This window comes from Myotis lucifugus, unplaced genomic scaffold, assembly GCF_000147115.1.
Source record: "Myotis lucifugus unplaced genomic scaffold, Myoluc2.0 scaffold_28, whole genome shotgun sequence".
In the NCBI taxonomy this organism is placed as follows: domain Eukaryota; kingdom Metazoa; phylum Chordata; class Mammalia; order Chiroptera; family Vespertilionidae; genus Myotis; species Myotis lucifugus.
Genome location: NW_005871076.1, coordinates 3,074,192 through 3,088,152, shown reverse-complemented (window position 1 = coordinate 3,088,152; position 13,961 = coordinate 3,074,192). Strand labels below are relative to the sequence as shown.

Here is a 13,961-nt window from a genome sequence, read left to right as displayed (position 1 = left end):
GAGCACGCCCCATCAAGGGCTGAACCAAATAGCTGCTCTGAGGTCAGGGAAAAAGACAGGCTCAAAATGATTGGAGAGAGAGAATCAACATGATTTTTTAAACCAACTGGATACAAGGGAGCAGGAGGGGCTGAGATATTTCAAAGATGACAGATTTTTCTGTCGGGCAACACTAATGAAATATGAGATTTAGATGGGTTTGCTAATCTAAAAGAGAGACACCTTAGCTCAGTTGTGCTAAGCAAAGAGTGGTGGGAAAAGATCTTGTTTTTATCACTTCTATTTGTGGCCCTCCAGCAAGATATCTGTCCTTTTTTCTTCCTTAGTTTTCCCAGGGACAGACAAAATGATCATGGACATCTGAGAATTGTCATGAAAAACTAATAACTAGCAGCTGAAAGTCATGAGGCCTGCTGCCTCTGCCAGGAGGACATTGCAGATAGACTAGAATCCAAACTGAGGCTCAGCCAGAGTGAGAAATGAACCCAGTGCAAGATCTAATAAAAATGGAATACAAAAATAATATTGAATATAAACAGAAATTGAAAAATGAAATAAAAATTAAAAAAAAGTGGAGCCCTGGCCAGGTGGCTCAGCTGGTTGGAGCATCATCCAGTACACCAAAAAAGGTTGTGGGTTCGATTACTGGTCAGGGCACATCCCTAAGCTGCTAATTTGATTCCTAGTTGTGGTGTGTAGGGGAAGCAACCAGTCAATGTTTCTCTCTCACATCGATATTTCCCTCTCTCTTTTTCTCTCCCTTCCTCTCTATCTAAAATCAATAAAAACGTATCTTCAGGTGATGATTTAAAAACAAACAAGTGGAGAATGGTATCTGTGATTCTCACTACCCGTTAGTGTGGCTTTAGACTTGAGAAATCACCCAGTTGGCCAGCGAGACTCCAGACCTAAGGCCAAGCCCTGCCTCCACTCCCTTCTGTGAACAGGCTCTCAGCTTCATCAGTTCTTGGCACTGTACTAGAGTGGGTTAGCCAAGGGTATAATATAAATATGGCTCCTATACTCCCAAACCCCTCCCTGCGATAGCTGGGCCAAGTGTGAACCAACCCCTTCACTCACTATTCCTTTAATCTGTATTCACTGGATGCCCTATTGCATCCCAGGCACTGTGTAAGATTCGGATTATTTGTCAGAGTCTCTCAAAAGTGGAATAGTATATTTTTTTTTTATTGAAAGTATGGGTTAACATTAAAGACTTCTTTGATCACTTTGAGCTTACTGTGTGTACTTCTAATACATTGTGGGACTTTAAGTGGGAAGAGAAAGACAGCCAGTGCTTGGAGAACATCTTTTTACTGGTTGGGATTCCTTAAGAAAGCTTGCCAGAATGTCTCACAGCAAATGCAGCGGAGCCTCATGCTAGTGTCATACCAAGAGCTACCCTTGACCCCTCCCGAATAGCAAGGGGTCATTAGTCTTTGAAGAGTGAAAAGGACTCAGGAAAGCTTGCAGATTCCTAGAAAAAGAGTAACTTCTGTGTATGTACTGTCTGGTGTACTTTCCCCTTGAATGTTAAGTAAAGATAAATCTTTCCAAATTTTAGCTTAACATTTTAAAAATATAAATCAGCTATATGCTTGTTCAGTGCTTGCAGGAATCGCTTCCTGTATATATTTAAGTAACTTATTTTTGGATTAAAAGTTATAAGTGGTCACAGTAGGAAAGTTGGAGATATACAAGAAGTAGAAAGAAGAAAATAACAGTCTTGCAGACCAGAGATAATCTTTATTGACCATTATCATACCACTATCACCTTTTAAGTATAATATCCTATAACGGAAAAAATGTTTTCAAATTTGGAATGATGCTGCATATTTACTGCTTTTTAACAGGCTTTCTCATGTAATAGTACAGAGTGTCTGTTTTCTGATGTTATTCAAGTTCTGTAGGAGTGTGACTTTTTTGGCCATGTATTGGGTAGATAGATGTACTATAACTTTTTAATCAGTCCCCTATTCTTGGGTACATAGACTGATTGCAATTCTTTATCATTCCAGAACATACTCAGATGAACATCCCCACAGGGGCAGGATAGATAGCAGAGGTTAAGAGCATGCATTTTGGAGTTAGACAAGTTGCAGTTCCACTGCCTACCTGTTCAACTTTGCACAAGTTATTTAAACCTGTCTGGTCTTCTATCTCATTATCTATAATAATAGCTGCTGACTCTATAACAATGTGAGGATTACGTGGAGAGATTCATGTGGGTTGCCGAGTCTAGATCCTCCACGTTAGTCAATAAATGTTAGCTGTTACTATTTTTAATTTTCGTATGTTTATTTAGTGATTTCCTTAGGGTTCATTGTAAGATGGTGACTTGCTGGGTCAAGTTATGTACATGTTTTTAAGGCCCTTCATTGATCTTCCCAAATTTTCCTTGCCATTTCTATTACTTTTTTGCACGTAAATTATAAATATATTTTTAAAATTAATCTCGTTTTTGGTGAAGCATATCTGTAAATCTGGGTGAGTTTGGACATTTTCCCCATGTTTCTTGCTGAGTTACAGCTCTCCTTTCATGAATTGCCTGTTAGTGTTCTTAGCCTGCTTTCCCATTGGTGTAGTCACCTTTGGGTGTTAAGATCTGTTTATATTTGGAGGCTATGTTACCGATATTTTTTCCAGCTTATCATTTATCTTGAACTTTAATTATGGTACTTTTGTTTTTGTTTTGTCTTGTGAATATTTTATATTTTTTATGAAGTCCAATCTTTTATGAAGTCTGTCTTTTTTCCTAGATGGGTTATATCTTAAAAGACCTTCCCCGTTCCAGGATTACCAAACCTTTTTGTGTTCTTTAAAATCCATCTGGGATTTATTCATTCAAAATGGGAGCTAACTCGCCTTTTCCTCAAATACTTATTTGATTGACCAATAACTGTATCAGGAGAAATGTTCCCCCTTTTTATTACTTTTACATATCACCAGTCATTCTTTTGCACATATTGGGGTCTGATGAAGGAGTTCTTACATATATTTTTCTAGAGAAAAGCAAGCTTTTTGTTTGTTATTATGCAATTCTCAATTTAAAAATATATTGTCATTTTCACCTTTTTAATGTTTGTTTTTCTCCTAGTTCTCTGCATTTTAGCAAAAATTATCAAACTTGTACCCCATGGGCATGCCATTAATTTAAATTTCTTTTGGTTGATTTTGTTAGTTTATAATGCACATTTTTAATTTTGTAATTATATTTTCAGCATCTTTACTAACTTTACTTATTTAGCTGTTTTCATTTCTACCTTTCAGCTGTTGCCTTTGTTATTTCAGTCTGTTTCTTTTTTTATTTGATGTCTTATTTAACAGCATCCATATTTTTCTGAATTTTATTTAGAGTACAGAACAGGTGTTTCTGAATATTTTTAGAGTACTTTTTTTTGTCTCCATATTTTATGCCAACAAGTATTTTGTCAACTTTTTTATTTTCTGTTTAACCAAACCTGACTCGGAGAAGTTTATAAATCTTTGTAGTTAAATTCACTGTAGATAGAGGTTGTCCTTGTTCTGCTACTCTTTTTCTGAATGCTGTTGGAGTCATCCTCTTACGAAATTGGGTAGTGTTGTACATGATTCCATGCAACTTTCTGGCATTCTTAAATTTTTTATTTAGTGTGGACCTGTATGCCCAAATAGGTTCCTCCTGGTTCTACTATTTGATCCTGGTTCTGGAAGAAGTGGAGTTTATTCCTGGTTAATCTGAAGTATGCTGAGGTTCTTCCCTTGTCACTGTCATGTTTCTTTTAAGATTTTCCCCCTTCTGAATTCACTTCCTTTGGTATAAAGGGACATCCTCCACTTCTGTCCCCAGTCTAATTTCACTGCCTGGATTGTAATTTCAACATGATTCTGGCCACTCAGAAAGCAGCTTACCCCAGCATATGTGCTGGGTTGGGGTGGGGCAGTGCAGCCTGGCGTTCATCTTCAGCCTGGCTTGGGCTATCCTTTAGGGTAGGTAGAGGGCCCTGGCCTATCTCATTGTTCCTCCAAGTGGGTTTTCCTCATGTCTTCACCTGAGCTTTGGCTGATGGATATTCTTCTGGTGACCTTAAGCCTAATGTTCTGTGCTGTTGAAACTTTACCTCCCTCCCCTTCCTCCCCCCTCCCCCATCTTTATTAGTATTTCACCTTAGTGGTGAAGGAAGGCAAATTCAGTGTGGCTGCTTTTTCTTATCTTATTCTATAACTTTTTTCTTTTTTAAAACCATTATTTAAAGCCAGGTTGGTGCTACAGAGAACACACAGAAAGGATTAAATTGCTCTGCTTTGAAGCACTACTAGTAAATTATAGCAACACACCTCACCCATTGACCTCTGATCCAGCCATGAACTATATATTTCCTTACAACTCTGGGCCCCTGAATGTCTGTATTTGTTTTTTCTGTGCCCTTCATTTCCATACCCTTTCACAGAGTAGCATAAATAAAAGCAAGTAAGGACTTCTTTCAGAAGATATCCTGAAGTAATAGACATTCTTCATGACCAGAGTCTTGCCTAGTTATGAGTGGGAAAGCCCTAGACTTTGAAGATTGTAGCCTTATAGAAGCAGCAGAGCCAGGCAAGAAGTGAACTTCCAATTTTACCCACCTGTAAAGGGGAGCAGAGAAATCATGGCCAGGACTGGGAGATAGTAGCTGTTTGGATGGGGAGTGATCCTTCTGGGAGGTAGTAAGGTTACTACTAACCACCACCTGCAGTTCCCAGAAGATAGAGACCTTACATAGAAACTCACCTTCCTCTGCTCCTCCCACCTTCATCTCTGCTTATTGGGATGCTTCAGGCAGGTTCTCCTAAGACAGGGACTTGAGACAGTAGGAAGTTTTGGATTTCAGAGCAGAAGTGGCTGTAGAATTCTTGGGCACAAAATACAGGAAGTGATTAAAGTTTTTAAGATATATGACTTTTATAATGAGAAAATAATATGATAGAGTTAAACAAATATACTTTTGTATTGCTCTATTAAATCTTGTCTTGAAAGAATTACCTGTAAGATAAATGAAAATAAGTCGTATTTACATAGAAGATAGTATACTTACATAAACTGCTTCCTCAAAGATGTAATGGAATGGAGAATGTTATTAAATGCAAGAAAGCAAGATTATGTGGTGTTTCCTAAGGAATGACATATAAATCAATGAAACAGACAAGGGAAACCAAAAATAGAACATATGGTTAATTAATATTTGATAATGGTGCAATAGGGAAAAGACAGTCATTTCAACCAATGGTTCAAGTATTATTGGGTATCCATATGGGTAAAAAATTAATTCAACCCTTATCTTAAACTATGTACAAAAATTAACTCAAAATGCATCATATTCTTAAACCTAAGAGCTAAACTATAAAAATTCTACAATAAAACAAAGGAGAAAATCTTTGTGATCTTGGTTTAGAAAAGATTTCTGGATGAAACACAAAAGCAGGAACTATAATAGAAAAGTCTGATAAACTGAATTTTATTTAAATAAAAAGCTCCAGTTCTTTAAAAGATATTAAGAAAAAGAAAATACAAACTACAGACGATGAGAAAATATTTGCAAAATATGTCTGATAAATGATTTTTATCCACAATATATTAAGAATAACTCTTGCAACTCAGTAATAAGAACACAACAACCCCCCCCCCCTTTTTTAATGGACAAAAGATTTGAACAAACAGTTCACCAAAGAAAATATACAAATGGCCAAAAAGCACATGAAACGATGGCTGATGTCATTAATCATTAAGGAAAACCAAATTTAAAAAATGAGTTATGTACTAGAATAACTAAAGTTTCCAAACTAAACACATGACGATATCATGTGTTGACAAAGATGTGAAGCAACTCTCAAATTGTTGGTGGGAATGCAAATGGCCCAACTATTTTGGAAAACAATTTGGCAGTCTCCGATAAAGTTAAACATTCTTATTCTAATGACACACTTTTACTCAGTTATATTGCTAGGTATTTACCCAAGAGGTGAAAATGTAGTCCATATAAAAACTGTATTAAAATATTTATAGAAGCTTTATTCATTACAGCCAATAATTGAAAACAACATAAATGCCCAGCAGCTAGTGAATAGATGAACAAATTATGGCATATCAGTGAAATTGGATACTACTCAGTAATAAAGGGATTCTACATATAACAACTTGAATGGATTTCAGAAATACTGTGTATGTGAAAGTGGATGCCAGGGGCTGGAGTTGGAGGGAGGGGATTGACTATAAAAGGGGCACAGGCTAATTTTTTTGGGGGGGGTGATGGAAATTATTTATATTTTGTGGTGATGGTTACATGATTATTTACATTTATCAAAAATCATCGAACTGTCCCCCAGCCAGTGTGTCTTTCCATGCAGCAGGAAGTCACAGGTTCTATTCCCGGTCAGGGCACATGCCCAGGTTGCAGGTTCAGTCCCTGGTCAGGGTTCATATGCGAGATATTTCTCTCTCGCTCCCTCTTCCTTTCTCTCTAAAATCAATAAAAACATATTTTTTAAAAAGTTGTATGTATTCCTGTTTTGCTTGTTTATACTTTTAGAGAGAGCATATGCATACAAAACTGATACTAGCAGTTGCCTCTAGCATAGGAAAGGCTTAACCTTTTAATGTATATCTATTTGTTTTGCTTGACTGTTGTTGTTTTTTTTTTTTTTTTACCAGGTGCATATATTACCTTCTCAATTAAAGGAAAAAGTTTTAATTTGCACACGTTAAATGTATTATTAGGAAATGTAGGAGTACATAGGTGACTTTCCTCATATTTCTTCCACATGGTCCCTCGTGTTTTTGTCAGCAACACAACAGTGGACTACATGGGTCTTGAGACTGACCTGGTGTGACAGTTCTAGGACCACCTCCCCCTGTAAACACTGCTTTCAGTCTGTGTCTCCTGTTTTTCCAAATCATGTGGGAGTAAGTAAAGGAAGAAGTCCACTCGTTTTGCTTTACCCACATGATGCTTTTTTGTTCGGTGCACTGCTCCTCTGGCTTAGGGCAGTTTTACTAAGCACTGTAATCGTCAAGAGACATGGTGGGGAGACAAGTACTGAGTTCTGAAGAAAGTTTTGCATCTTATCTCTGCCTCTTGTTCAGAGGCTACCCGGAAGCTTCTGTGAGTGAGTGGAGCATTGGTAGGGAGGTGTGGAAATCGGCGGCACTTTCTGAAAATGAGCTAGCTTGGGAGGCTGTCTTCAATTTAGTTGGGATATTAACTGAATTAAAATGGACGTGCTCAAGTTATGAGCCTTGCCTCATCAGTGCTATAAAAAGCCCTTTAGCCGGCTGTAATGTGACTCTTCTCTCTGTAATGTTACACAATATTCCTTTGGTTACAGAGCCCGAAGAAGTGGAAGCTAATCATTAGTTTGCTAAATGTGGTTCATGGAACAGTTCACAGCTCCCAGACCTGCCAACTGCTGCTTGTTTAGTGTCATGTTCACTTTTCTAGGGTAGAAGTCGGTTTGTTCCTCAGAAAAATGTACAGTAACATTTGTCTCACGTCCAGAACCCACGCAGTGTGGCAGCTCTCCATGTGTCTTGGTCACGGGGAGGGGAAAAGGTCATGCTAAGCAAAGTGTTTTGGTACATACACTTACGCAGGAAGAAACCATGAAGGGAATGTGAGATGACAGAGCAAGGAAAGAATTAAAGCTGCAGAGGTTTTAGATACTTGGAGAAAAGTGAACACGTTCACTTTTCAGAAATTGGCTGTGGTAGAACTCTATAGAGTTTCCCATTGTGTAGGGCCTAGGGATGAAATCATGCTCTTTGGGTTCTTCCTTGTTTGTTGCATGTGATAGGATAGACTTCATTATTGCCCGGTCACCTGCAAACACATAGATGTGCTGCCTTTAGGAGCCATATGGCTGGATTTGTGCCTTCACCTGAGGATTAGCCTAAATCAGGGGTGGGCAAACTTTTTGACTCGAGGGCCACAATGGGTTCTTAAACTGGACCGGAGGGCCGGAACAAAAGCATGGATGGAGTGTTTGTGTGAACTAATATAAATTCAAAGTAAACATCATTACATAAAAGAGTACGGTCTTTTTTTTTTTTTAGTTTTATTTTAGTTTTATTCATTTCAAACGGGCCGGATCGGGCCCGCAGGCTGTAGTTTGCCCACGCCTGGCCTAAATCCTTAAGCCACTCCTGACTGTTTGGCTTCTTCCTACTAGGATGAAAGTGGGTTCTTTCCCCGTGCCCACTTATGACTCATTCCCCTTTCCAGCTGGAAGGCTCTTTGGCCCTTTCTTCTTAGAGACTATCCAGAAAGAGACAATCCAGTGGCTGTCTCTATTTGCCTGCTGTGTCGTTTAGATCTCTTTGGATTATAAAACAAAACAAAACAAAAACAGAACACCTGACCTCAACTGGCTTCAGGAAACAAGGCATTTATTGGCTCCAAAGATTAAAAAGCATGGCGAGATATAAGGGCTCAAACCATGTCACCAGACCCACTTTTTCTGCTTCTCTCATCTCTGGTTTTGTCATTTATACTCACACTCAGGCTCCATGTGTTGGTATTTAGAGCAATTAAAAATTCTTCCAGGTGCAAGCCCAGCAGGAAATAGCAGATATCCTTTCCGCTAGCTCCTAAAAAAACCGTGACATTCACTCTCATTCAACTGACTTGGATCTTGGGCCATCCCTGAACCAGTCCAGGGTCCATAGAGATGCTACACTTTGATTGGTCTGTCCTGAATCTCATTCCCCACCCCTGGAAGGGTAGAGCCTCACCTGAGCAGGTGGAGTAGTTGTGAGAAAAGGGTAGCATTCCAACTGAAAAAGAGGTGCTGTGCAGAAAGGAAAAGGAATGGGAGCTGGAGGCAAATCTCTAGGCCAGGCGTCCTCAAACTACGGCCCACGGGCCACATGCGGCCCACCGAAAACATTTATCCGGCCCGCCGGGTGTTTTTGCTGCTGCTGCCTGTCCTGCTTAGCAGCCGACTCGTCCCGGGCCCGCAGTGTGCATGTGTGGAATGTCTGAGGGACAGTGAACTGGCCCCCTGTTTAAAAAGTTTGAGGACCTCTGCTCTAGGCTTTAGTAGGAGGACGCTGGATCCTCCCTACAATGTGCTGAAAGTCTCCACTTCCAACTACCTGGGCAGTGGGAAGATGGGGTTGGTTTGTGAAGCAGGTCATATTCCCCAACCTCTGCCTCATCTTCTCACCTGCCTGTATGCAGCTCAGGAAGACTACAATAAATTTTTTTTAATTTTTATTATTATTTTTAATCAGAGAGGAAGGGAGAGGGAGAGAGAGATAGAAACATCAATGATGAGAGAATCATTGATCGGCTGCCTCCTGCACACCCCCCACTGGGGATCAAGCCTGCAACCTGGGCATGTGCCCTTGACCGGAATCGAACCTGGGACCTTTCAGTCCGCAGGCCAATGCTCTATCCACTGAGCAAAACTGGCTAGGGCAAGAATTATCTTTTTAAAAGTAGTACACACTTATTTAAAATACATCCATTTGTTTAAAAGTCCATGCAAGGAGGACAAAAGACATGATCAGGAGCCGATACAGTTATGGTGGCTCTCATTGCATTGCTTGGCTTAAGGCAATTTTTAAAAATATATAAAAGTAATGAAATCAAGTCATAGTTTAGAAAAAAATAAAAATCATAATTCTACCACTCTGGGCCAACCACTATTTTAATTTTAGAGTATTTCCATTCAGCTTTTGTTCATATGAACTTCTCACAAACTTTTAAATCATGATATTTTTGCTACATATTTTTTTATTACCTGGTAATCCAATCATTTTTCATATTGCTCAGGAGCCATCATTATCATGCAAAAGCAACATAATATTCCATTAAGTAGATCTACCATAATTGACTTAATCATCTTTCTATTATTGGACATTTAAGTGTGTTAAACATTTTGAGGGTATTCTGTAACTTTTCTCATGCCTTATCTTATTTCCTAAGAATAGATTGTGTGAAGTGGGATTACCAGTTCAAGCGATATGAACATTTTTATAATTCTTGGTAACTGTTGCCAAATTGATTTTCAAATGCTGCATTTATTTCTACTGCCTCCAGCAGGTTATGAGAGGATCCGTTTCACTGCATTCTTGCTGCAATAGACATTTGGATTTTTAAACATTTTCCTAATTTAATTGGCAAAAAAGTAGGTGTCATTTTGTTTTAACTTGGATTTCTTTGTTTAGTAGTGAGGCTGAATGTTTTTATATGTGCCTGTTTCTTAGCCGTATTTTCTGCTCCACTTCTCACATTATCTTTTCTTCGTTTTAGACCCCAAAACAGCTTCTGAAACAGAAACGGATATCTGTGCGGAATGGGAGATCAAGACCATCACTAGTGCTTTGAAGACCTACCTAAGGTAGGGACTTTCCATTTGCAGGGCAGGGTGCCAGCTTGTTATCAGGCCATCAGGAAGAAAGCAGTTTTATTTTCAGCCTCCGGAGAACTGTTGGGTGGGTGTTTGAGATGTGGAAACAGCTTAGGTGTGGGTGTAGTCAGCTCAGCTGGTCACTTCGATTGTAAATCATCCATAGTTGATGGGTTGCCATTGTGCAGTGGTGCCACGAGTGATTTTAGGAAGCTTTGTTTTTTATGAGAAGCTACGATGACAATTAGCTTTTAACAGAACCTAAAATATGGTATTTCCTGAAATCCCTGAAGACTCTATTAAAAACACAAGGAGTCCCATCCCATTCTGTTGCGAATGCATGATTACATGCCCTCTGTATTTTGATAGATTTGTGCATTGCAGATTGAATAAGTTGCTGACATCGATCCTTAAAAATGAGAACTTAGCAGTACTCCTTTTTGACTCCTTCAGCGGGGATTGGAAGATATCACTGTATTGGGGAAGAGACTGTTTTCCTGTAATAATATATGTGGTATTACTGCTACCTTCCTACTCCTCCCTCACTTATTAAGGGAGTGGGTGATTGACTAGCTATCTGCATCTCAATTTCAGGACTAGATTGAAATTTATGCTGCTCTTGAAGGGTAGGCATATTATAGTTATTAACTGTAGTTCTTACATAGGAAGGTGGGGTGGGGGGTGTCTAGGTTTTATAAAGGTGCCCTTGTCTCAAAAGCAAAGGATGAAAGGAACTGGTATTTTTGGCTATTGAGGAATGGATAGAAGAATCTTGATGTCAAGAATAAAATATAATGTAAGTGATGACTACGAGTTGAATTAGGAGATGCAATGAGAATAAAATCAAATCTGAGCCAGGTATGATGTATAGTCTGTTGAGAAGCTTATTATTTGGACTATTAGAAAAAACCTCAAGTTTACAGTTTAACATATTCATTAAATATTCATACCCTCAATACTGCCATTGTAGTTTATACAAAACCATGTTGTAGAGGTTTGCATTTAGCACTTCTTTTTGCATGTTGATAGTGATTTACTAATGGACAGTAAGCATAAAACATATTTTCAAAAAATAGGTAAAATTTGATTGTTTCATGCCTCATGTTAGGGGTTCTAGCTCTTTGGCAATCTCCAGCAGAACTCCACAGTGAATTTGCCACAAAAATACCTACAAAGTCCCTCATAGTATTTACAGATGAGCTGATTGTAATAACAAGGTGCTGGGGAGATGAGAGTTTAAGTACAGGTTTTTGCAAATGTTTAGCCAGTTGCCTGTTTTTCCGGCGTGCTTTAAGATGCTCTTGTTGATGGGTGAGTCACTGACTGAAAAGGAAATCTCTTGGTTTGTGCTAGGCTTTTGCACCAGTTCTTTTCTAGTTGTGACTATGAGACAGTTGTATTCTTTCCCTAAAAAGGGGAGAGAATGAAAATTTCAGGTAAAATCTCAGGACCTTTTAGAAGGGAAACTAAATTGGACTCAGATGAGCTGCTGTTGCTTCCCCATGATCTTTGTCTTTGAGAACAGTTTGGCAATGTCCTGGCTGCTATGTAGAGAGAAAAATTTGATTGTTTTGATTGAGCTAACTAATATATAACCTTTTATTCCAGAATGCTTCCAGGGCCACTCATGATGTACCAGTTTCAAAGAAGTTTCATCAAAGCAGCAAGTAAGTTTTCTTTTTGTCAGTTTTAAGGGGAAGGGAATATATTTTTCTACTTCAAAAACAGTCAGTATCCCAAAATAAATATTATCTAACTCTTTGTTGTCTGCATGTAAACTACCCACATACACGCTCATGAGTTCGACACAGAAATAAAAACGAAACCAAATCGGAGTTGCTAAGGGCCTTGCTGCTACGCTGAATTTACCATAGAGGAGAGAAACTTCCAAAGTGTGTTTTTAGGGTTGGGGAAAGTTGAGAAAAGCAGGTTTGCCTTTCTAATTTTGATGATTGGAGTTCTGACTCCTTGGGTTTTTCCCAGCCCTTGAGTAGCATTTTGCAGAATGAATCATACTTCGCACCTTACCTACATTGAGCATTGGAAGTGTTTCCCTGAATGAGAGACACCATTGATATAACTCGCCAATCTGCTTTCTGTCATGGCTTCTATTGACAGCTTCCTATCATTCTTCAGCCATATCATCCAGGTTCCTGGCATCATACTACTAGTATTAAAATACATAGGGATTAGATGCAAGCTACCCTAGGTACACTGGAATCTGTCTACGTGAGGCAGGCCTCCTGTAGGGGCAGGAAGATTGTCAGATTTAAATCTGGCATGAAACCCCACAATGCTATTACAACAATAGCCTGTGCCTCTCCCTGCTTCCTTTAAGCCGTCACAGTTTGTTACTGTGGTAGGTACTGCTGGCCTAATTTACTGGTAGTAGCATCTAATGTTCTGATGGCCTTATCTAGTCATAGTTTCCCCCTTCAAACATGGAGGGAAAAGGCATGGGAGAAAGCTAGAAGTGAAGATGTTTATGTGATTTCTTCCTCAGAGATGTTCCTAACCCATAGCACCCATTCTCTAATTAACCCTCCCAGAGAAGTGGAGCCACTTATGCAAGTTCAACCAAGAGAAGATGGCAGGCCATGCTTTAGGTTACAGGTTGGCAGAAAGAGTCGCATATTGATGTGCCATTTCTTTTTTCTTTGCCAGGCTGGCTGTCACACATGGTGTGGGGATAACTGGATATTTCCTTTGATTTCTCTGATGCTGCATTGAGGTGTTATTTTGATAATTGAGACATTTGCAATGTTGTTCACGATTTGTTTATCACTTGCCAAGTGCATAAGGTTCCTTCTTTCCTTGAAAATGAAGCCGTCACTCTAAGAAGTCAGCTGCTCCCCAGTTTGTTCCTGCTCTGAGTGTGCAGCTGACTGGTTCCATTTCATCACGTCATCATTTTGGCTTGATTTTTCTGATGGCCATTTTTGTAAATGAACTCTGTTACAGAAAGCACCATTACAAGCACTTGTAGATCTAGTCATTCTAGCCATGAGGGCACAGAATAGGATCTTAATCCTTTGAGAAATCCCAGTCTGTCAGTACCCAACCTTTGTCTTCCTTTGATTTTTTCTTGTAAACTGATTTAGCTGTGACACATCAAATTTTACCTCCTTCCTACTTTTGCAGAGCTGGAGAATCAGGAGTCTCGGGTGTCTGAAATCCACAGCCTTGTTCATCGGCTCCCAGAGAAAAACCGCCAGATGTTACAGCTGCTCATGAACCACTTGGCAAAGTAAGTTTGAAGCTGATTGTTGGCTCTTTTCTCACCTCTAGAAAGTTCTTATCTTAGCCCTAAAACTGGTCTCAGTTCTGCTTATGTTTGCCTCTTCCACTATTGCATCAGGTATGCTAGAGGCTTAAGAAAGAAATGTGTGAAATGTTAACTGCAGTGGATAACAACAGCAAGTGCCAGATGGTCTTTGCAAAAGTGGGCTGGGGAAGTGCCCCATGCAACCTGGCCTCCAGGCAGAGTTTTCAGGGGGTTTTAGCTCTTGTGATGGCCAAGGGCATCTTCCATGATAAGGTCACCAAGCAGAGTTTTCAGGAGTTACATGTTCTTTGACGATCAAGGATGAACAGGA

At 39.3% G+C, this 13,961-nt stretch overlaps 1 protein-coding gene across 1 annotated transcript in view; it reads left to right on the top strand.

Moving 5' to 3' along the window:
* Positions 1-13,961, top strand: part of ARHGAP26 (Rho GTPase activating protein 26) — a 406,595-nt gene that overhangs the window by 231,655 nt on the left and 160,979 nt on the right. Inside the window, 3 exon segments of the mRNA XM_006086413.2 lie at positions 10,269-10,356; positions 11,974-12,032; positions 13,507-13,612. Coding sequence (XP_006086475.1) covers positions 10,269-10,356; positions 11,974-12,032; positions 13,507-13,612 — 253 coding nt within the window.